The sequence below is a fragment of the Apiospora phragmitis genome, assembly GCF_038363925.1.
Source record: "Apiospora phragmitis strain CBS 135458 chromosome Unknown utg000002l:1.0-5516284.0:1.0-5523493.0, whole genome shotgun sequence".
Taxonomy (NCBI): Eukaryota; Fungi; Ascomycota; class Sordariomycetes; order Amphisphaeriales; family Apiosporaceae; genus Apiospora; species Apiospora phragmitis.
In genome coordinates, this window is record NW_027117400.1 from 1742521 (window position 1) to 1765486 (window position 22966).

Here is a 22966-nt window from a genome sequence, read left to right on the forward strand (position 1 = left end):
AGAAATGTCCTACCACAAATTCAAATTGATAAACAAGTATAAGATACTACATATCACCTCGCCATGCTTCATTGACGATCGACTCGTGCGGCTTCTTGATAGTGAAAACCTACTCAAAGATCTTCCATTCCAGCGCCGTGACGTGCCAGAAGCAGCTCACACCAATCCACCACTTGATCGCCTTCAAGTACCGCAGGCAATCGAGGGAAATATCATCAACGGCTCGGTATCAGCGGAGACATCGAACCCTTCCTCTTGTCGCATAGGGTAAATGCACAGACACTGGCTTGCTTTGAGACTCCCGCAAGCCCCTTACCCCTTATTGCTCATATATACCACAGTGCTGTACTCTTACCGAATGAGATCCGGGGGTACAAATGTTGAAGCCCTCAGAATTGGATCAGCCCGTGTTTGCTCTCAGTATATATGAAACGGTCAGATATTGCAACGGGAATGACGCGGTTTTCTTATTGTCATGGGACGGGTGACTGCGTGAAGAGATGGAGGTTGCATTATGCAGGAGGCCCGCCATTGAGGCCCTCAAGGGTTACACTAACAGAGTCCCCCCGCTCAACCTCACATATTCGCTCTCTGTATTTCTTTTCTTGCATGTAAACTCTCGACAGAGACAGCTATTACTTCCCTGTTGTGTCGCTGAATTAGACGATGGAGGCTCTCGCAACGGAATGCGCCGAGAACATTGCTCTTCTGCATTTGCTCCATCGCGTCCCTGTCCAGCCCCATTCCAACAAGCCGAGCCATCTGCCCGACTATGAAGAAGGAGGATATACTTTATCATTTGAACAAGAGCGCCATCTGGCAAGCGTCCTCGCTTTCCTATCTAGCATCAGAAATAACTCCAATTACATCCCTGCCGTTTGTCTCAGAGAGAAACGCAAGCCTTCGTCTCTGGATGTTCTACTCGCAGTCAATAAAGCCCAAAAAGATGATGGAAATGATATGCTGAAAGATCTGGAGTGTGGTTTCAAGAGGCTATTCTCAATACTCAGTCGAGTCTCTAATGGTACGTTACATTATACTAATCCGTCTCTCAGTGTTTCTGACCAATTGAATAAGTCCGAGCCGATGCTACGCATATTGAGCATGAGGCCTTTTCTGCTATCGTTACCATGTGCTCTTCCCGCATCTTGTATCGGCTAAGGCTCAGGGGGAGCACTGGAAAGCCGTCCATCGAAAAGGTTCTAAGAGATACTCGATCCTCGCTTCAGAAGACCGGGCTGTCCGCTACGCTCTCTATTTTCGTGGATACATTCGAGGCAGTGGTGAAATTGATTGACTCCTGGAGTGGGCACCAGACTCAGCACGAGCTGGAGGCACTGGTAGATGGTATCTATCGTCTACAGCAGATGAAAGAGGTCAGCAGCGTGCTGAACGCGATTCCAGAACGCTTAATGCCCCCGAACGCGAAACGAAGCCTCGTGAACATGATCAGCAAAGTTGCCAGATACCGAGAATGTGCACGATTCTTACGTCGCCAGGCGAAGAAATACCTGCTTCTCCGGAAGATGAAAGTCGTGCTGGTTCAGCTAGGCCCCAAAGCTTTCAGCAGGACCCCAGTTGGGCAACTTGAGCCCAACCTCGCCTCCAGGATACCGCAGACGATGTCGCAGAAGAAGGCAAAGAAAGGCAAACGTGATTCTCTTGAGAATACATGTCGCCTCCTGAAGACTACGGTACCTCAGGCCACCAAAGTCTATGCCCAACAGACTCGGAGGACGCTTGAAGAAAGCAAGATCCATGCCGAAATCCAGCTTCTGTTCCACTGTGATCAGGAAAAGCCCAGCTTTCCTCCACGTGTAGTCTGCTCGAGCAAGGATGCTTGCTTTCTTTGCAACACCTTCATATTAATGCACGGAAAGATGCACACCCCCGAAGTCTCACGGGAAGCTGTACCCTGGATGGCGACTGCCTCATACAGGTAGCACCGAACTGCATTCGAGATTCGTCAAACACTTGGACAGCCTTATCAAGGATAGTATCGCCATGTTGCTCTCACGCCGCACAAAGACAGCCTATCCCGACCCGAACGAAAGCACGCTCCTTATCCTGCCAGTGTCCACGACGACACTGTGTAGCCAAGGGACGTATCATAGCACTATCCAAAGGAACAAGGAAAATCCATCACAGCCACCGCCGCTCAAAACGGTTGAAGAGGCTACGGTAGATCCCAGCCCTTTGAAGCCAGGTTCTCGCGTCGATGGCAACCTAGCCACTGCCGTGGAAGAAAATGGAGACAACCAGGTCCCCCAAAGTGAATGATGGGTGCCTGAATAATGCCTCTGCAGTTTCGTCTTTGACGGAATTGCTGCCCAGTATCATTGTCGAAGACGATGGTCAGGGACAAAACAATGTTCGACTACCAGAAATGGTGAGTGCCAACAGGACATCTCCTGTTTACAGTGATGGTGTCCTGGAGGTCCACGTCGAATATTCGGCGGGCACGACAGCGCCCGGAGGTTTGCCAAAGAAGCTCCCGTTCAGTATCGAGTGGCTAGACGTCGAAGATGCAGAGAGGGCGCGCGAGACTCAGGCCCAGCATGTTTTTGACTACGAAACGACGGAAGCCGAGATATCGCTTTCTCTGAATGACCAGAACTCGGTATTCATCTCGGCTAGGGGGTCGCTGGCAAAAGTGACGTTTGGTATGCCCCAAGGCGGCGGCTAACGGAGAGAGGCAATGCAGTGATGGTTCCGAAGATGTTGTTTTACCATGATATCGATGTGAGGGAAACCTCAGATCTTGACTGGTTCCTAGCGGTGCAGTATCATTCATCAATTCCACCAGGGTACTTGGGACGACCTCTTCAATGTCAACAACATATGGCTGCAAAGAGGGATCACAAAATTGCGTCACCCTTCTCCAAAACGCATATTGAATGGAACGCTATGCTGCGCCGTCGGTAGTTCTAGTACCCTATCGTAACCGAATCTCTACATACGGCGGATATGACAGACCCCAACACTTTTACATTGACGTTGCATCCGCTAATGTCCTTGACCCCATGGGGGAGGCGACTTGGCTGCTTGCTTGGCTGCCCCCAATAGCTCCTGGGCTACCTTGGCTCTGGGCGTCCGACCTGTCACGATACAGCAATGAGTAACCATTTCAATGAGAGGAAGCGGGGAACCTCAGCCATAAGCATCGGCATGCGGGGGATGAAACCTGGTGAATGCGAGCCTGACCGCTCTGACATAAGGACTCGCAAAGACCTATATTTCTAATGCCTTTCTTCTGCCCGTGAAGTCGTGCTGTGCTTGCCCCCTCATAAATCTCAGGACAGCCCCAAAACAGTCCAGCATTTATTCTCCAGTACAAGTATTTACTACGAGCGCAAATAGAACGATATTGAAGAATGGCGGACGAAGCTCCAGCCTCTGCGCCTCCTCCACCTGGAGGAGAGGAAGCGACGAATGTGATGACAGATAATGCAACAGACGAGAAGCAGCACAAAGCTGCCGGAGTTGTCGACTACACTGGCGTGGCAACCAAGTCAGACCCGGCTGAGATCAAGCTAGTCCGCAAACTGGAATTTCGCATAATGGTAAATACACTTCCAGAATCATCAGTATTGTTGCCTCCTTAAAACCTTTATCGCTAACCTGCAACATACCAGCCGATCCTCTGGATCATGTACTTCCTCAACTACGTCGATAGAAACGCCATAGCACAGGCTCGTCTCAATAACCTAGAGAAGGATCTGGGCATGTCTGGGTGGGAGTTCAACACCTGCGTCAGCATGTAAGTTCTACACACACCCTTTTGTCCACTGGAACCTGGACGCGACACTATACTTACTCAAATACGGGGAACTCTAGTCTTTTCGTGGGTTATGTGCTTATGCAGATCCCTTCCAATATGTTCATCACGCGTATCCGTCCCGGAATCTACATGAGCGCTTGGATGTTTGTCTGGGCTGTTGTGTCAGCCTGCGCTGGCGCCGTCCACAGCTATGGCGGCCTAGTAGCCGTGAGGTTCTTCCTTGGAATCACCGAGGCGCCTGTGAGCTCAGTGTTTCTCTCATCATTCATTCCCTAGCTATCCAAAGCTAAATATCACACAGTTCTACCCGGGTGCGACATATATGCTCGCCATTTTCTACACCAGGAAAGGTAAATGCTGATACTCTAGAGAATATAAGGGAAAGCGAATTATCTGACACTTCAGTTTGCTACAGAGGTCGCTACCAGGATAGCCTGGTTCTACTGCGCCCAGATCCTCGCCACCGGCTTCTCGGGCCTCATCTCCGCCGGCGTGTTCTGGGGACTGGATGGGGCACGGGGACTCGCCGGGTGGCGCTGGCTGTTCATCATTGAAGGGGCTATCACGGGCTTCGTCGCCATTGTGGGCTTCTGGATGCTTCCCAATACACCCCTGACCACGCACTGGCTGACCCCCGCCGAACGAGAGCTGGCCCACGCCCGCATGGAGCGCGACAGGGTGACGGAGTCGCACGAGTCGAATGCCAGCGCCTGGGAGGGTCTCAAGCAGGCATGCAAGGACAAGCGGACCTGGCTGTTCTGTCTCATGCAGAACTTCCACCTCAGTGCCTGCTCTTTCAACTCCTTCTTCCCGACGTAAGTGTGATTAATCACAACAGCCTGCGGCTCCCATCTTCAGAACCGTTTGTGTTCACGACTGAAATTCTATGCACCTCGAATATAGCGTCGTCAAAACATTGGGTTTCAACACCACAGCTACCCTGCTCATGACGTGCCCGCCATTCATCTTCGCCGCTGCGGCGGGCATCATGTGTGGGTGGAGCTCCGGTCGGCTGCACGAGCGGACTTGGCACATCACCATCGGAATCGCGGCCGCCGTGGTGGGCTTCATATGGGCCGCGAGCACGCTGAATACGGCGGCGCGCTACGTGGCCTGTTTTGTCTTCCCCGTCGGGGCGTACTCGGTCAACTCCGTGATAATCGGCTGGGCTAGCTCGACACTGCAACAAACGAAGGAAAAGAAAGCAGTGAGTATACAACCTACGTTCCTCCCCTATCTATCAGGGCTGGAATCTTGTCTAACATCAACTAGGTGGTCCTTGCCATGACAAATGTAGCGGGCCAGGTCGGGTATATCTACGGAGCCTACTTATGGCCCGACTACGATAGCCCACGGTTCGCGATCGGGTTTGGAACCTCGGCTGGGTTTGCTTTGGGTTCAATTGTGTGCGCTTGGATTCTGCGATGGATGCTCATCAGGGAGAACAACAAGATCAGGGGCTCCACCACGGAGCAAGTCAATCTCTACGGGTATTAGACCGAATAGTTTGGTACAACGTCATCCTCTTGTTGGCTTTGGGTGGGGAGACCATGACGGCAGCTGGAATCCAGTAGAACTATAAAAAAAATCCTATCAAGCCTCATCAGACAATGAAGACAACAGCTGTACTGCCACCACCTGATGCACCGACGATGGGAGTGTCGCAGCCCACGTCTGGTTTTAGTATCCCCTATTGAAACCTGCGAATCTATCCAAGACCTGCACCTCTACCCTTTTGGCCAAGTTATGCTCTTCTCGCGATATGCGGCGCAGCTCCGCCGTGTAGGGCTGGTTGCGATGGTACTCTTGGGCGGCTTCGTTGGCAAACCTTCTCGCTACGATCAGCGCGCCTGGCTCCTCTCACCCGCAGCATCTACTGCTACCTGCCAACAGGGGTTTGATTACGTACATCTCGACAACGTAGAACACACCGGCAGTGGCGCACCAGGAAGCGCAGAACATGAGCGCTTCGGGCTCGTATTTCTCAGCCTCCGGTACCAAGTGACTCAGCATTCCTTGCACCTGTTCCAATCGTGTTTGTCAGTCAATATAATCTTCATTTAGCTCGACGCTGTAAATGGTTATCTGGTGATAATAAGCATACCCTTTCCTGCTTGCCCTCGGCAGGAGTGACAATATTGATGGCTAGAAACATGTTCTTCATATTGATCTAACAGGGGGCTTTATTTGCACAATAGCTTCACAGAGACTTCATGGCTCCATTCCTAAATGAACTTCGCCTGAGTAGGAACCTGCATACCAGGATGCGCGAGTATGACATGCAATGCAGCCCAATAACTCTAAAGCGAATGAGCCAATACGGCCCCTTCCATGATCGGACGAACACTAAGGCCGACGCTAAGTAATAAGTGAAAAGGGGTGAAATAGGGGAACGTGAGAACTGCATAGGCGGTTTTAGATCGTGAACGAGGGTATTGAAAATCAAGTATAACCCGATATGTATATGCTCAACTCTCGCGATATGAACGTACACACCAGCATACGAGAGTGTTGCTGACTCATCCACGGTTGGGCGTGGTTTCTGCCGCCCCTGACTGCATGTGCTGTTCCGTATTCCGTTTCGCAGCCAAATGACACCGCCTGCTGTTGGAATAGAGGGGCATTGTAGCGATAGATCAGAAGATACGTTTATATAACCACTATAAAATCGAATGCAAGTCTTGCGGCTAAATGCAACGAATCTGAAATGCCGTGGGTGGCTAGCTCTGTATATGTGTGACCAACCATTAAAATACCTGCCTTCCCTCTCGGTAGATAATGGACCCTTTAAGCTGAGAGAAACTTGTCCTTCTGCCCTATTCCCCCGGGGATATACCACATGTACCGAGTTTTTCGTCGTTTATGAGACGGCAAGAAGCGATATTGGTTTTAATATATTTACTTCCCCAGCGCTCTATTCAATGTTGGTCGTGGCATTGCAGGCGCTGATCTACAGGCATATTTCAAGGGTAGGGTGTTAGAGGTTCGATATATAGCTCTCATAGTTGTCGCAATGCCATTAAATATCTATCGCTATCAAACAAGATCTGTTCCAAGTATTAGTTCGGTCGGGCCCAAGGACTGAGTGCTACATCGCTTTCTAAAGGATTCGTCTCTTCCAATACATCAAAACCACTTCCCCAGAAAAATAGTCTCATAACGAACCCAGATATCATCGCCCTACTCCCAGGCCTCGCCGCAGCAGCGCCATACGGAGGGAGCTACCCCGACTACCTCCCCCCGGGCTGGCCCTGGCCCGACGGAAACACCCCGTCTTGTCGCCCAGCCTTGTTGTGGCCTCCCTTGACTGCGCAGTCGTCCACCCCGACTCGAGCCGCTGACGGCAGTGCACCTACTGCGGCGCCCACTGCCACGGCAGCATCGTACAGAGGCGGGGGAAGCTACTCTGACTTCCTGCCCCCCGGCTGGCCCTTCATAACGCCTGGCTGGCCCTTCACCGGCACCAATCGCCCGATCACCCCGCTTTGTGGGGGGTGGCCGATGGCGATGCCGCCTAGTCCAACTCCAAACGCCGACACACCTGCTGCGCCCACTGCCGCGCCCACTGCCGTGACCACTGTTGCAACCAGTGCTGCGACCACATAGAACTCTTGAGGGAGGAGGGGAGGAAGAGATTACCATAGCAAGGGTTGTGACGACGGATGCATTGACGCATGAAAGTCATGTTTGGCTGATGAGTTTTGTGTGACTGTACATATATGATGAGTCGGAACGTGGTCAGATGGCATGATAGTGTTAGAGAGTTTGCTCTGGTGGGTTATTGTTTTCAGGTAGAGTACACTGGGAATGGGTTTCATTCACTCGGCCAGTTATAGCCCCTTTTTGTCAAAATCTTGTGACGTTCTGTCCCGTAGCCACCAACTGTGCAAATAAAACGTGGACCCAGTCTGCCTCCCGCGACACGGGCCGCAATGTTAAAAGATTCGCTAATTACCTACTTAGTCTTTATGGTAGCTTTACCCACACCACTATACCTGCCTTTGGGCCGCCTCAAGGGTAGCAAAAATGAGTTCGTTCAGCGAAACACGGATTATGTCACCTTCCCTGCTGTCAGTAACTCATCTTCTCTCATATCGAAAGAATTGTTGGACAAGATGACAATCAACGTACCGTATTTTCCATGAAGCTTCTCAAGCGTATGAGGCCAGCGGCCATCAAGCCTAGGGTGTCGTCAGCGTCACGCTGTCACTGCATGGTGCAAATTAAATGCCTAAAGGATGTGACTAACCAGTGTTTGCAGAACCACCAATCGGTCAAGGCTGCAAGCCTTGGACCTCGGAAAGAGGCAAGCGGATGTAGTTGAGTCCGATAGATTGCCAATAATACGAGATAGGACAGAATCTACGACACAGCGCTCAATATCCAGCTCGATATCCAAGCCAAGTAGGAACGAGATACATACCAGCAAAAGGCCCGTCACTACCAGGGACGACACGAAGGCCATCTCTCACAAGAAATTGAAGTCACGTATGAACAGATGGGATTATCACCAACACCTATCACAACCACATATGCAAGTGATAGTGGTTAACACGTGAAAGTTGGCAAACAGAGTTTAGCAATAGGTGTACTGGGATAGCGTGATCGAGTAAGGCATAGTATTCGGCCTGACGTCTATCTAAGCATAATAAAGGAAATTGTTACCGCGTCGCATAGTCTCATCTGGTATACCCTTAGCGGAACCTTATCTTCTTCAACTCTACATATTTCCGCCCCACATTTACACCGAGGGGAAGTTCCGCGTCTATTTTAGTCGTATTTATGATTTGGCAGACACCTTGTCATTTCGTCCTGTCGGTCAAACGCACCAGGACCTTGTGGCCAAGCCAGAGATAAGAAGAGTCGCAGTCGCGCTCCCACACAAAACTGTCCGCGTTGGTCATGCGCATCTCGTAGCGGAACGACAAGCGCGCCAAGACCAAGCGGGCCACCTGCAGCCCCAGCTCGCGCCCGAGGCAGGCGCGCGGTCCGAACAGGAAGGGGCGGTAGGCAGAGTGGTCGTCCTGCTAGAAGTCGGATCCAGGCCCTCTGTCAAACCAGCGTTCGGGACGGTACTCCTCTGGGTGCTTCCAGTACTTGGGCGACCGCTGAATCGTGTACTGGTCCACCGCCATGGTGACGCCCGTGGGCACCCAGACGCCCTCGACGTAGCCGCCCTGGGACTGGCGGTGCATGCCGGTGCCGTTGGCCGGCGAGATGAGACGCATGGCCTCGCTGATGGCGCCGTTGAGGAAGGGCCGGCGCGCGATGGCCTCGCCCGTGATGTCGCCCTCGCGCGCGAAGGCCGCGCTCAGCTCGTCCCGGAGCCGGGCCATCTGACGCGGGTCCCGGAGCAGGAAGTACAGCGTCGACGACAGGCAGGTCACGGTGGCGTCTTGGCCGACCATGACGAGCATGGCCGCGTTGCTCTGGAGCTCGTCCTGCGTCAGGTGGATGCCCTTCCGCTCCGTCCCCACGATGGCGCTCAGGAAGTCGTGCCCGCGGTCTGTTCGCTGGAGTGTTCTAGAACGCGCTCACACATACATTAGCTCTTGGGTTAAATCATATCGCTTTCACTTTAGGATGAGTAGGTCTGTACATACTCGCGCAAAGTGCCGACGGGGGAGGATCCCGCGGGATCTGAAACATGCCCGGGAATGACGTGACAAGTGCTTTGGTACATGAGCCGACCAACGGGACAGTGAGCACGTTTTGCATGACTTCTAGAACCGGAATTATGGCGCAAGCAATCTTCTTCAGTTTGTTGAACTTGACTAGATTCTTATGGTATCAACACATGATTTAGCGTTGGAAAAAGGAAAAAGTAAACTCTTTCCCGAGTAACGTCCCCAGCTGACTCTTCGGTAATGGGTTACCAAACGACAAGTCTCACAACATATCCCACGTCAGCTGCGAGATATGTTCCGTGATGTTGATCTCGGCGCCTTCTTTCGCGGCAAAATCGAGCCTTTCATGGTACGCAGTGATCCAGTTCTGCTGGATCGCTTCTTGCTTCCGCAGCTCCCGGATCGTGAAAGCCGGCTGCACCGCCTTTCGTAGCTTCTCGTGCGCCTGGGGCTCGACTGCCGTGAGGATGTTCGGGGCAGGTCAAGACATCACACCGAGCAGCCATTCGATGGTGCCTTTCTTGGTAAAGGCCTCTTTTCCGGAACCTCCTGCAGAACCTGCGTTATGGACGGCAGTGAGAGCGACGGTGGTGGCGAACGAGACCGTGTTGGGGCCAACACGGACGATGTCGCCTAGTACGACCCGGTTAGCGACCACGCCAGCTGAGGCACAAAGGGGCAGGAACTCACCATAGTGATCATGCAATCTCTTTATGTCTCGATTCAGATGCTTCCCATGAAGAGATCGCATCATCCAAAGCTGCATCAGTTAGCCATGATCACATGTGTGTCCTTTTTGGTATCCTCTTTGGAGGCCTTACCGGAGAAACAGCTGCCAGCTTGGGTCCAGGCACGTTGGCCAGGGGGTGAAGGAAGTATGAGTAGCAACATAGTGCTAGAGTGATGGACTAGAAACATGGCATCAGAAAGATCCTATCAGTTGGAAAGAATGGCGGCCATACTGCAGTAATCCCGAGGAGAAGTGAGAGCCCCGGGTCTCTCTGGGCAAGAGCAGCATAGGCCGTCTGTCGGATTTCAGTTTGCCAGTTCATTGTGTCAGGATAAATATCATAATTCCCATTCAGCCTTGGTGCTAGCAGCGGACTACCGGTTGTAATTAATGAATTACAAGTCCAGAGTGAATATGCCTAGTATTGAATAGACGCGAACACGTATCATGAGGTGTCAGCTCGAGGCGGTCGACATGATCGTCGCTGTCGCTGTCAATCACACGAAGTTTCCTATGATATTGATACACGAGACATTCAATAATGGCTGGGCGCCACATGACCCGGGATAGCTCACGATGAGATCTACCAAGAGACGTAACCCCTGGTCCATGGATGACAGGCGAGTCAGCGTCAATTCAATTGGCCACCGCCCTATAAAGAATCCTTGCTATTACTATGAAACCCGCCGCTATTAATGGCCCCGTTGCTAGATCATTGGACTCCTTCTGGACAACACAGGGCCGCACCGAAGCACTAACTACCGTCGGTGTCAATTGCCATCAGCAGAACTACACAAACCAATCATGGCGTCGACGGATACTCAAGAGAAGTGGCTTCACTCCGTCGAAGTCTCGGCCGACGAAGTTTGGAAGACCGGCTGCTTTACCACTCTACCGATCCGCATTCATCGACGGAACGAAATTGCGGATGAAGCCACGCCCCAGTCCATCCGGGACTGGCACCAGCACGTCGGCGACGGCTGGGAATCTCGATCCGGCTCCGCTATGTCGCCCGTGGGGAATTGGTGCGCCTTTATCTTCCCGGAGTCGTTGGAAGAGCGACTGCACTCCATCACATACCTCGCCAACATTGGTAACATACATGATGGTACGTGGATAATGCGCTAATAGCAGAAAAAAGCTTCTTCCCAGTCTCCCTAGTTACTGACAGGTGCTGACAGGTGCTTTTCGAGCCGCTGTTTAGACGCAGCTGAGGACCTCACCCTTGAAAACGCCCTGGAAGGGCACAAGCACTTTAGCGATGCCTTGGATGAGACCTTGGGGTCGCTGTCCACCAAGGAGGCCAAGACCATCAAGATGAGGCAGCTTGTGAGCCAGTGCGTTCTACAGATCTTAGCTTTGGACCGAGACATGGGCATGCGGATGATCGAGTCGTATCGCAAGAAGTGGCTCGACGTCATGGAGCACGAAAACTACGATGCGATGCAGTCCCTGGACCAGTATCTGGCCTTTCGCATGTTGAACGGCGGCATGGAGTAAGTAATCAGTTTTCAACTTCCTCAACCTACACAACCCATGGATACTGATGCGCTTTGTGGCCCAGGCCGCTTTGTCTCATGTGCCAGTTTGGTATGGATCTCAACATCTCGGATGAGGAATTGCAGCTTCTACGGCACATCTTCGAGCAGGCAGAGTCTGCTCTGGTACTGACCAACGACTACTAGAGCTGGGAGCGCGAGTATAATGCCTGGGCTACCAACAGGTCTCGTATCGTTAACTCCATCGAAGTCCTTTCGCGTCACCAGGGCATCGACTTCAACGAGGCAAGGGAAGCAGTCCGCAAAATGATTGGTGACTATGAGGCGGAGTATGTGAGGCGTAAGGATGCATACATCCGGGACCACCCATCGACTTCTGCTGCTCTACGCAGCTTTGTCGAAGTATTTGGGCTCGTGGTGGCGGGGAATCATTGCTGGTGTGCGAACTGCCCAAGGCATCATGCGTGGAAGAAAGAAGGAGTCGTCTCGGACGAACCCAAGACACAAGACATGGATATCACTTCCCCACCGGTGGATGTTGGCGCCACTGTCGACTCGCCCTCGGCAACCTCTCTAACGCCTGATGTTACGGAAAGCTCCTCCACTCTCGACTCTGGGTCGGCCACATCGGATAGCGACGACCCACTTCAGCCCACAAGACCCAGTAAGAAGAAAAAGTACGACGACGCAGCAACGAGCTCAGATATGCACTTGCTGACCCGGAATCACCCTGTCGACTCCCCGTGCCGGTACATCTCGTCACTGCCGTCCAAGGGTGTCCGGACGACCTTCATCGACGCGCTGAACCAGTGGTTTATGGTCAAGACGGAGACGCTCAACGTAGTGAAGGACGTGAACAAGACGCTCCACAACGCGTCGCTCATCCTCGACGACGTACAAGACGCCTCCCCGCTCCGGCGCGGGCGACCCGCAACCCACGCCGTCTTTGGAGTGGCGCAGTCCGTCAACAGCACGACCTACCTGTTCGTGCAGGCCGTAGCCGCGGTGCACGCGCACTTCGACGCATCCACGCACGCGGTCTTCCTGGATATCCTACAGCGCATGCACGTCGGGCAGGGGTACGACCTCCAGTGGAAGTTGCACGCGGCTTGTCCCTCGGAGCGGGAGCACCTGGAGATGGTGGACGGGAAGACGGGCGCCATGTTCGAGCTGATCGTGGCGCTAATGGCATCTAAATCCTCCAAGGCCTTCCCGTCCGCCGCCAAGAAGCTCCATTCGAAGGAGGAGGAGGGCGGAGAGGAAGGTCGCTTGCCCTTCCACCGGCTCACGCGGTTGTTCGGGCGGTTCTTCCAGGTGCGCGACGACTTCATGAACCTCAACTCGGAGCTCTACGCTCAAGGGAAGGGCTTCTGCGAGGACCTGGACGAGGAGAAGCTGTCGTTTCTCCTTGTCACCTGCGCGAATAAGGACCCGGATGCGTTCCGGCAGATCATGGGGATCTTCCGAGCGAGGGGAGCCGTCGGCTCGTCCGCCTCGGCGCCCTCGCTGACCAGGGAGGCGAAGTCCTACATCCTGTCGCTATTGGACGAGTCCGGTGTTATGGAGGCTACCAGGGCTTGGCTTGTCGACTTGGAGTCGCAGGTGGAGACGGAGATCAGTGGCCTGGAGGACCGTTACGGCACACAGAACTCTATGCTTCGGGCATTGCTTTTGACGCTCAGTGTCAAGGACAGTAAAAAGTAGCTTGGGGAAGCCGTATTAGATGAGAGACAAGTAATATTGAGAACGCCATTAACACGGAAGGAAATAAGAAGGCACGGTTTCCCGTCCCGGGTCTGCCTGCACGCATATGTATAATATATTTTTCTTCTAAGACTCGGTACTCTGAACACTTTTGCCAAGTCTCATTCGTTTGGCATGGACAGTGGCGAGGTTGTACGACGTGAGATAGTCCGTCCCTCCCATCCTACCCTGTCTTTTGACATGCACCTGTCGAACCCAGCGCCATTGGGACTCAGCATCATCAAAGCCTGCCGCCGACCAGCGGCGCGACTTGATCAGTGCCTTTGTCCAACTCGATGCTATTCCTCAAGATTGGGACGCAAAGGGCCGCGGATACTAAGCCACCGCCGTGTGCCGCGTACCTGCAGAGCAAGAGGAGTGTGGGTGGTGCCATGCTTGGGTGCTTTGAAGCTGTTTTGGTTTCGAGCTTTACTGTCTAATGGCAGACGCATCCTAGTCTCCTTGAATAGCAACATCTTTCTTTATATACTTGGGTTGAAAGCAGACATGATTGGCTACAATTAGCCCGTTACAAATTTATATACCCGTCCTCTTCCAGTTCTCAGGGTCACCTATAACCGGCTTCAACAGTTCTGGCAGTACCTGTGCCGCATCTCCCACAAAGACCCAATCCTTACCCGGCCGCAAGCCCTTGGCATCGCCAGCGTCGATGTTGACGGTGGCGATCCTCGCGCCCTTCTTGCGCGCCTTCTCCGCGTACCCCGCCGTCGGCCAGACCTTGCTTGACGTGCCGATGACAAGACACAGGTCGATGGGTTCAGTGTCCTCCGCAAAGAGGGCCTCGGCCTCCTGCGCTGTGCTTTCAGCGAGGGCCTCGCCGAACCAGACGACGCTGGGACGCAGAATGTTGGCTTTGCACTGAGGGCATTGCGGGAGATCCTCTTTGCTCAAGCCGGACGAGAGACGGATGTCGCACATGGGACGGGGGCGTGCACCTGGCTGTTCCTCGCCCTCTGCTGCAGCAGCCTTCAGTGGCGTGAGGTCGTCCGCCGAGGGCGACTTGTCCTCAAACTTTCACCGAGAATCTGCGCATTCTTCCGCGCGATCCCGGCCAGTAGCATCCCGTTCGCCTTGGGTTTGGATCCCGGCTCGATGCGCCCCATGGCTGCGGCCTCGTCTCGGGTAGTATCGAGCGCCGGCGTCAGGGGGTCCTTGAAGTTGTCCTTTTCGACGTACCCGCAGCCCACGGCATCGAAGCAGCACAAGTCGAACAAGTTGCCATGAAGTTGCTTGAGCTGCGCCTCCGGGTGGCCCGCGCGGGGGGCTCAGGTTGTCGACATTCTGCGTCAGCGTCACGCACCCGGGGCAGACGCGGCGCGCCAGCTCGGCCAGCGCGTAGTGCGCCGGGTTGGGCCGGGCCTGCAGCGCCGCGTGCCGCCGGTAGGCGTAGAACTGCCAGACGAGGCCCGGGTCGCGGCGGAAGCCGGCGGGCGTCGCGACTTGCATCATGTCTTGGCCGTGCCAGAGGCCGTTGGTGCCGCGGAAGGTCGCCAGGCCCGAGGAGGCGGATATGCCGGCGCCCAGGACGGCGACGATGCGCTTGGATTGCTTCAGCATATTGTGGAAGTCGGCGACTTCTTTAGGGTTGAGGCCTGGTGTTGGTGGGGTCATATCGGACATGGTTCAGGTTGCGGCAGTTTCTCGTTGATGTTGGCTACCTGTTTATGTGGCCGTTCATGAGAACAGAAAGACGCAAGATGCAAAACGTCAATTAATAGATCTTGGGAATGGAAAGCCTGTCATTTTTACATGCGGTATAGTCGTACTTCTGCCTAAAGTTAGGGCATTCTACGCAACACTGCCACAGCTTCACAGCCCCTTTGACCCACACCCCTGTCAGCGACTTGGCTTGGTGAATCTGCCGGACTTCCTTCGCGTGCCCCATATAAACATGACGAGTCGTCAGCACATCATTGTTTATGCGGCGCGCCAGTGCCTCCCTCAAGAACAGTGACGATTTCCTTCAGCTTGCAAACCACGTCGCGGTAGATCGCATTTTGCAAGTCCGGATCACTGAGGTCTTTGCTAGACGCAAAGTTGCCTTCGAGACACTGTTGAGTGATTCTCTGATACACTGGTCCCAGCCGGTAGCTACACTCCGCGATGAGCCGAATCATGCTGATGTCCTCAGTCCAGAGCGGCGACCAGTATCCGATTTGGAGCAATGCCCTTCCCAAGCTGTACAAGGTAAGGTTACTAACGCCATGTACTAGTTGCGCCTCCAAGACCTTGTTATCTACATCGAGCAAGTCGGACCCGTGGTGGTTCTGCTGTGGGATCTCAGAGCTGATGTGTAGGGTTGCCAGGGCTGTCGCGAGACCGTCGGTTGTCTGAAAGTAGGACAGATCCCTGAGATACCACGAAGGTTGCAGCCAAGGAGTGGAAGCAAATTGCAGGATACCGTTAACTAGCGTGAGGGCAAGTCTCACCTGCTGATTTACGCTCACTCCAGACTCCTCGATGGTGTAATCAAAGATTCTATCTAGCTGAGCGGTGTCCCGTAGGGCCTGTTGGTCGAGGCACTCCTTGTGGTCGCATTCTTCATGGCAGACTGGATGAATAAGGTGTCGAACCTGGGCTGAGCTGTCGAGGTAGCAACTGCACCCGGCGGACATCGTTTGCGTACAGAGCTGAGTGCACATGTCCGCAGATGAGCCAAGGTTCATTGGTGTTGCGGTAGTCGATGGGATGGAGCTGCTAGATTGAGAGGGTCGTGTCTGCCGCGATGAGCTTTCATCTTCGAATCGTACACGCCTGACCCTAATGGTATGTTGGCGGATGTCGTCCGCCTGCGAGGTTCCTGGCGGAGAAGTACAGTCAAAGTTTAGGCTCTCTGAGCGAACCAGAACGTCAACCGAAGTACTGGACGGTCGTTAGCCATTGTGGCCTCATTATCATATGTGCAGAGTTCTCTAACCCGTCCTCTAGATCCCTGCACTGTGTTCGATAGCGTACCACGACTCTGAAACTCGCATCAGTCCTGTGGTCTAGAAACAGGCGAGCTTCATGGCCGGTATGCTTGACCTGCGTACAGGACCAACATGTACTGAGAGCTGTATGGAAGGATTTCGAGTTCTTTGAAACGTCTCGATACGACGAAGGTAAAGGACTTGAAGATCTGTTCTGTGGAAAAGCGACTGCTCGTGGATCCCCACGCCTGTCTGAGTTCCGTCCGATGCTGTTCAGCGCGTGATTATATATCCTGAAATCTTCTATCAGCGACTCATATTTTGACCTGTTTCGAGTCAGGTCGAGTGCCTCCTTTGTACTCTCCACGCCTTTTAACTAGACATGTTTCGTTAACAGCGGGAGCGGCCTCCATGGACTACGTAAACATACCTTCACATCAGGATGTTGAGCATCCCCAGAGAAAGCATTGAGTGATTCATCCATATCGTTGATATGCTCATGGATGTTTCTGACCACATTTTCAAATCTACCAAATCGATCTCCTAAGTGACTCCTGATCTTCTCATCCACTTGGTGTGTGTACCACCCCGGATGGTCAACTTCGTGTGTAAGGGAATAAGCGAGGTCGATGTCTAGAAACTGTTGTAATATGAACTCGCATTCATCAAGGAAGACCTCTATTTGTATTATCTGTCTGAGAGTCACGGTGCCCTCTGAGATAAAAACTCACCTCTCTGGCACCCGAACAGCTTCCTCGGCCTTTTGATCTCCTTATTGTGTTGCCGCAGTCCTTCGAGCCTTTTCAGGACCACCTTGCCCCCTTTGATAGTGGCGATACATAGAGGCACAATAGCAAGGGCCAGTTCAGCCATATTTGCAGCTGTGGCAGACAACCTCTGGGGAACTGACTTCTGGGAAGAGGGGGTGCGGGGGTAAGTGACCTTTCCACTTGGGACCCAACCTCAGATGTGGTCAGGCTGTATGCAGTACAACGTGGCAGGGCTTTGTGCTCAGGCCACGCTTCATCCGTACCCCTCTTTCTTCTATCGGCTGAGTAGGCGCCTTAATAGTTCAGGCCAGTATCAACTGACTTAGCCATTGTAAACAAAACATATTCAGCCTCTCTCCTCGATCGATTCGAACTACAATTAGAACCGCCGCTCTTCTTAACAGATCTTTTCGATCTCAAATATAGTAGTTGGAGGCTTCAATTAATGTCGGGACTCGATGCGATCTCGGATTGGCGGCGGGCCGTCAGGCAGGAAAGCCATGAGGCTGTATCAGCCGGACTGTACCCGCTTGCAAAACTTTACACAGCCTGCAACCTACTATACACAGATATTCTAACAGAACTTTCTAACCAGGGTTCAATGCAGTCTGTAATGACCAGTCTACAGCGAAGCCAGGACTCATTGAAACTTTGGGCTCACGGCTATGGCGTCGTCGAGGGACACTTGGACGACTCGCTCTACAAGTCTAGAAGAGCTCGGATGGGCACGTTTCGTCTTCTGGCCAGCGTATGCCAAACTCTCACGAAGCGTAGGTTTCACTTACGTGGGTATGTTACTTGTTGATGTATGTCTTCTCCCGCTGATTGACGACGACCAACAGCCCCAGATACACTCCGGTGCTGGCGAGGTGTCCGAGGCGCTATTAAGACTGAGAGAACATATCGGACAGAACACCGAAGATTCCGAAATTGATACAGAATGCGAGGAATTTATAGACAGCGATGAGAAACCCTCCGACATCGCTGAAGATCTTAAGACTGATGTCCAATGCCTTCTGGATTTTGGATACAGATTTCATGAAAAGGCCATCCACCACGCATCGAAAAGTCATGAGCTAGCTGCAATGCCAACAGATCAAGTTTCTGAAATGTTTATCAAGACTGACACTCTTGTTTCGACGTTCACCGACCGCATTCGCGAGCGATACCCATCTTGTATGCCGGGTTTGGTTGAGCTTCTTGGAAATGCTCAGCGCGATCGGTTCATCCGATGCCAAGAAATCAAGGACAAGAATCGCCAGGAACGACTGCCTGGATCGTCTTTAGTTGAAACCTCAGCACCATCTACAATATTTCATGACTCTGGTCTGGGAACCTCTGTACCCACAGGAAGCCAATATGCCGACACCATAGTATCATATGCAGGAGGCCAAGGCGGCTCAGTCCGGATTCCACCGCTACCTGAGAATGCTAGCCAACGTACCCCATTTGAGTGCATTGGATGCGAAAAGATGGTTGTGTTGACCAACGAATCTGCTTGGAAGTAAGTCGACTCTTGATGTCCTTATATCCCTTTGCTGAACACCCAAACAGGAGGCATCTGTTCAAGGATCTACAACCTTACATTTGTTTGGATAATGACTGTGGAGATGGTATGCCGACCTTTCCCACAAGGGCTCAGTGGAAACAGCACTCCACCCTTATCCATGCCAATTCTATACCATGGCAGAGTTCCCAATGTCCGATCTGTCTAGGAGAGATGCCAGAAGAGACTTCTCGTGCCTCAAGTCATCTGGCAGAACACCTAGAGCAGATTGCCCTCATAGGACTACCGACTACCCCATACTCTGCAGAAGGGGCGGACAGCCTTCCCGACAATCTATTGTCAGGTAGTTCGATACCCGCTATGTGGTATTGTGTGAGTATTGAAACTCCTTCATTACGACATGAACTGACGCTACTTAGTGCCAATGCCATTCAGGACCCATGACATTTGCGTTGAATGACGACTGCGCCGGTTGTCAAATTACGCGATGTGGCAATTGCATTATAGAGTCACATCATTGGAAGCCACGATAACTCTAGATAGAACCATAGTATCTGGTATTAGTAATAACATTTGTAGTTGTGGAGACTTCGTAATATTGCCAGTTGATTATCCTTAGTATGAATGAACACAGACCCTTTAACCGCGACTTATAAGCCGACAAAATAACAAGAATAATTAACACAATGTAGCTGCCTTATTGTTACACCACAACTAACTACACTCGCACGTGGACAACGGCCCCTAGAAAGCCCTCAACTCTATCAACGGCAATCGCTGACCTCGCCTCGTGTCAACCCTTCCTCGGCATACACGTAGTATTCATCTGATCGTAGCTGTAGCAGATCGCAGCAGTTAGACAAGTAGGCAGGCAATCACATACTGTCATAGGTGGTGAAAGATGAGAGCAGTACTTCGAGCCTGTAGCCACCGCGGTTCTTCCGGCCTAAGGTAGCCTTCAGCTTCTTCCTGTCTGCCGAACCTGCCAGAATCTGGACAGGTTGATCGCCGGCTGAGCTGGCACTAGATCCTGAGTTGGCGGAGGACCGTCGGGCCTTTGGAAACCCGGGAATGTGAAAGCGCATAATCTGTGTGACACTATGCAATGGACTTTGGTACGTTTGCGGCTGGGAAGGAAGACTTGAAATCTCAGGATGTGCGAACGGTGCCTGGTGGAGCAAGGGGGCCAAGTCAGCCTAACCGGGACCTCATCGGTGGAATGGCCAGCACTTTATCTGAGTTTTCTCTGGTACAGTAGTAAGCAGCTGGGTCAAACATCCAGGAGGGTGTGATTTTGGGGTCATCCGCGGGCGCCGCCGTCAGATTGGTGCTGCAGTAGTATCAGTCCATATCATCACCGGATTGGATACGGCTGCGGGGTTGTCCGGCAATAGATCGCAGTTGCGTAGATGGCTCTGGAGCAGGCTATCCCGGGCTGCTTACTCGCATCAAAGCAACCTATAGGAGGCCTGGGGGTTTTTCGGAGATGCTGCATCGCCTTCCTATGTGGCTTGCATAATGACAAGGGTAACGCAAGCCCAAGCCAATAGTGACCAAGCCCCAAAGTGCCACCTAAACTCGTTTTCGGTTCGGTTCAGATGCATAAGATACACCATGCTGGCAGAGCCTGATACAACTTTTCTTTTGGGGTGTCAGATCTGAGTGGCACTGCAAACTCTTTCACAGCTGGTTCAGTATACAGACAGTACATAGTTGGGGTCCTTATGCTTTGCGTATAAGTAATCAAGTGATTACCACTTTGGTATGCTCGTCAAATATTTCCATTCGTTGCATTTCAATTTTTCGACCGTCTTAAGGGGCAAGCCACGATGTCATATGCAACAACTACCCCTCTCAGCACGAAGCAAGAGACAGATGAGCCTCACACGGCATGCCCTTGCGGGAACGATGTTTGCCACTGCGCCATTGAGGTTCTGCGCGATAGGGGAATGCAGGCGCTCTTACTCGCATCAAAAGAAGACGTCAGCGACCAGCGTCTCCGGTTCGTGCCGCGAGAGTCGATTCTCCAAGAGATAAGACCGGATTTCATATCGAGAGTTCTCCAACGAGCCGCCAATACAGATGATGATATTGCAGCACTCGTGCAGGAGGCGACCAATCGTATCAGCGCACGTGTACCCTGCCACTGCAAGCAACCTTTGTGCACCGGGAGCCGAGTCATTTTCGCTTCACTGCTGTTTTCGGGGTTGCACCGCATTCTCGTGCACTTTATCCATGCGGCTCAGCCAGAGATATGCGATAACTCGTTGTTGGAGAGGTTGAACGAAGGGGAGGCAGGAGTTGGCGACGGAGATCCGATATTTCGACAAATTCAGCAGCTACAAGACGCCCAAAAAGATCATATGTTCTTTTACTGGATTTACCAGCTCATACCGCTGTGTTTTCCAAAGAACGGAGATGATGGCCAAGTCAAGAAACTGGAACTCAAGTATGACCTAAAGCATAGAATCCGTTTGCCTTGGAACTCAATCAAGACGGCTGCTGGGCCAACTAGTAGAGAATCAACTCGGGCCTCAACTAAGACTCAAGTTATTGGGGCGGTGTCAGCCAAAGTCGAGAAGGTCTACATACATCCAAGCCATCACAAACTAGTAGGGAGCCTTACCTCCTTATCTCTAGCATTTATTCGTCTGGTATCCTAATACACTCGAGCCTAGGGTGAACCAACCAATAGTTTTGCGCTCAAAACACTTCTAGATGATTGGAATGAGCCGGGGACGGCAAAAAGAAGTTTCTATGAGGAACTCGAAAACAACAACGCTGTCCCTCGTGGCGATCGAATCCTTTCCCTTCTAGCTGCCCTGGAGCACAGAGGCAACTTCTACTTCCTGTTCCCGTTGGCAGAGCTAGGCGACCTTCAGAACATCTGGAAGGGATATGGCCCTTCGCGCAATGATGAAACAGGACAATACACCACCCACGCTGCATGGTACTCGCCGCAATGGCTGTTGGAGGAATGCCTTGGTATAGCAAGTGCTCTTGCACATGTCCACGGCCGCGGGGTGTCGACAAGAGCAGAGCGATTTCTTCTGCATGCAGACATTAAACCAGACAATATTCTTGGTTTCCGCGATGGAGACTCGGTTTCCCTGAAACTTGCAGACTTTGGACATTCACATATACTGACCACTGCTTTCCCTGACGTCACCGTTTCGACCCTGGTGAAGTCAAGGTCGTATCGAGCACCAGAGTTTGATGTTAGCGAGTGTGTTACGACGAAGTATGATGTGTGGTCTCTTGGGTGTCTGTTCTTGGATTTCGTCACCTGGGCTCTTCTGGGCTGGAAAGAGGTCGAAGAGTTTCGAGAACAGCGCTTAGTCGAAACGAACGACCCGAAAGCAGACTATGGTAGTTTTGCAGAGGATACGTTCTTCAAGAGGGTGACTGGACGTCGAAGTGCCCTCTCATGGTCAAAATTTCGACATGACTATAATCCAACGAGCTCGAGAGAAGACTCAAAGACCAGCTTCACGAGGAAACACACGTTTAGTCTCAGCCTCCAGGGATTCAATCGCCCTGTGTTAACCCAGGTTCGAAGCCCTGTTACTAGTGTATGTATTCTTCCATCTTCTAGCCTTGTCCTCTTTTGTTTCCCTTGCCCCTTTTTGAACTTACCCCTAATGTTCGATACCTGCAACGCTTCTAATAACGGCCATCGAATAGCACATTAAGAAGTTACGCGGTGATCATGGATGCGACGAGCGGATACGACAGCTGTTGGATTTCGTAGAAACTAGAATGCTTGTGTCAAACTGTGATGAGCGAGCATGGTCTGACGAAGTGCGAGACGCGCTCTTACAGATATCATCACGAAGACTCGAGCCACAAAGCAACCACACCAACAAAGTTTTAACTTGAAATTGGATTCAAGACATAGACATACTTTCAAATAAATCGCCAAGGTGGTTTTGAGCGTTTAAAGTGTGACTCTAAGCTCTACATGAATTGTTTTCCCGGCAACACCCTTTTCAGTCGTCCTTCGGAAGCCCCTTCGTGGCCGCCTCTTTTCTTTGGCGCTCAGCCTCTCTGAACTGTTCAATGATAGCATCCTATCCACGCTTAGTTCGATTCCCGGCAGTACATTCATATTGAGAGGCACATACCTGATCGATCTTTTTAGTGTCATCGGTCAACATCAGCATCAGCTGCAGCTCGCCAGTAATGGCCTAGATGAATGTTTGGTTAGTAAAGGCCTGGTATATTAGGTGGCTTTCTGTTTGCTTACCCTGATGCGGAATTGCGACTCCTTAAGGCCTGCAGTATCGGTAAGATATTTGCGTAACACTTCAGCGTTCGCATAAGGATGCGGAAACTTGTGGGTAGCCTTGAAATTGGCATCCGAGTCTGTGGCCATCTTG

General features: G+C 52.2%; 11 protein-coding genes across 11 annotated transcripts; 5 read left to right on the forward strand and 6 right to left on the reverse strand.

The window, feature by feature from the left end:
* Positions 1 to 666: 666 nt before the first annotated feature.
* On the forward strand, positions 667 to 2686 carry PG994_001363 (uncharacterized protein; the record flags this gene model as incomplete). Its single annotated transcript, XM_066852772.1, has 4 exons — positions 667 to 1024; positions 1078 to 1939; positions 1983 to 2206; positions 2307 to 2686. The coding sequence occupies 4 exons, from the start codon at positions 667 to 669 to the stop codon at positions 2684 to 2686; spliced, it is 1824 nt and encodes a 607-aa protein (XP_066720913.1).
* Positions 2687 to 3374: 688 nt separating this feature from the next.
* Positions 3375 to 5278, forward strand: PG994_001364 (uncharacterized protein; the record flags this gene model as incomplete). The annotated part of the gene is made up of 7 exons (XM_066852773.1): positions 3375 to 3563; positions 3636 to 3760; positions 3838 to 4021; positions 4083 to 4131; positions 4197 to 4596; positions 4685 to 4988; positions 5054 to 5278. The coding sequence occupies 7 exons, from the start codon at positions 3375 to 3377 to the stop codon at positions 5276 to 5278; spliced, it is 1476 nt and encodes a 491-aa protein (XP_066720914.1).
* Positions 5279 to 5461: 183 nt separating this feature from the next.
* Positions 5462 to 5945, reverse strand: PG994_001365 (uncharacterized protein; the record flags this gene model as incomplete). The annotated part of the gene is made up of 3 exons (XM_066852774.1): positions 5462 to 5609; positions 5691 to 5803; positions 5886 to 5945. 3 exons carry the CDS (start codon positions 5943 to 5945, stop codon positions 5462 to 5464), a joined length of 321 nt encoding a protein of 106 aa, XP_066720915.1.
* Positions 5946 to 8808: 2863 nt separating this feature from the next.
* Positions 8809 to 10460, reverse strand: PG994_001366 (Cytochrome P450 monooxygenase BOT4; the record flags this gene model as incomplete). Its single annotated transcript, XM_066852775.1, has 5 exons — positions 8809 to 9304; positions 9675 to 9864; positions 9904 to 10168; positions 10230 to 10316; positions 10371 to 10460. The coding sequence occupies 5 exons, from the start codon at positions 10458 to 10460 to the stop codon at positions 8809 to 8811; spliced, it is 1128 nt and encodes a 375-aa protein (XP_066720916.1).
* Positions 10461 to 10942: 482 nt separating this feature from the next.
* PG994_001367 (uncharacterized protein) lies at positions 10943 to 13341 on the forward strand (the record flags this gene model as incomplete). Its single annotated transcript, XM_066852776.1, has 3 exons — positions 10943 to 11250; positions 11320 to 11634; positions 11826 to 13341. 3 exons carry the CDS (start codon positions 10943 to 10945, stop codon positions 13339 to 13341), a joined length of 2139 nt encoding a protein of 712 aa, XP_066720917.1.
* Positions 13342 to 13917: 576 nt separating this feature from the next.
* Positions 13918 to 15021, reverse strand: PG994_001368 (uncharacterized protein; the record flags this gene model as incomplete). The annotated part of the gene is made up of 3 exons (XM_066852777.1): positions 13918 to 14354; positions 14414 to 14642; positions 14680 to 15021. 3 exons carry the CDS (start codon positions 15019 to 15021, stop codon positions 13918 to 13920), a joined length of 1008 nt encoding a protein of 335 aa, XP_066720918.1.
* A 290-nt stretch (positions 15022 to 15311) lies between these two features.
* On the reverse strand, positions 15312 to 17183 carry PG994_001369 (uncharacterized protein; the record flags this gene model as incomplete). The annotated part of the gene is given in 4 exon segments (XM_066852778.1): positions 15312 to 16263; positions 16319 to 16686; positions 16741 to 17024; positions 17042 to 17183. The coding sequence occupies 4 exon segments, from the start codon at positions 17181 to 17183 to the stop codon at positions 15312 to 15314; spliced, it is 1746 nt and encodes a 581-aa protein (XP_066720919.1).
* A 562-nt stretch (positions 17184 to 17745) lies between these two features.
* On the forward strand, positions 17746 to 19031 carry PG994_001370 (Transcription factor c2h2; the record flags this gene model as incomplete). The annotated part of the gene is made up of 3 exons (XM_066852779.1): positions 17746 to 18584; positions 18635 to 18952; positions 19007 to 19031. 3 exons carry the CDS (start codon positions 17746 to 17748, stop codon positions 19029 to 19031), a joined length of 1182 nt encoding a protein of 393 aa, XP_066720920.1.
* Positions 19032 to 19351: 320 nt separating this feature from the next.
* On the reverse strand, positions 19352 to 19672 carry PG994_001371 (uncharacterized protein; the record flags this gene model as incomplete). Its single annotated transcript, XM_066852780.1, has 2 exons — positions 19352 to 19413; positions 19471 to 19672. The coding sequence occupies 2 exons, from the start codon at positions 19670 to 19672 to the stop codon at positions 19352 to 19354; spliced, it is 264 nt and encodes an 87-aa protein (XP_066720921.1).
* A 744-nt stretch (positions 19673 to 20416) lies between these two features.
* On the forward strand, positions 20417 to 22098 carry PG994_001372 (protein kinase domain-containing protein; the record flags this gene model as incomplete). The annotated part of the gene is made up of 3 exons (XM_066852781.1): positions 20417 to 21036; positions 21283 to 21988; positions 22051 to 22098. The coding sequence occupies 3 exons, from the start codon at positions 20417 to 20419 to the stop codon at positions 22096 to 22098; spliced, it is 1374 nt and encodes a 457-aa protein (XP_066720922.1).
* Positions 22099 to 22576: 478 nt separating this feature from the next.
* Positions 22577 to 22962, reverse strand: PG994_001373 (uncharacterized protein; the record flags this gene model as incomplete). Its single annotated transcript, XM_066852782.1, has 3 exons — positions 22577 to 22657; positions 22712 to 22774; positions 22834 to 22962. 3 exons carry the CDS (start codon positions 22960 to 22962, stop codon positions 22577 to 22579), a joined length of 273 nt encoding a protein of 90 aa, XP_066720923.1.
* Positions 22963 to 22966: the final 4 nt, after the last annotated feature.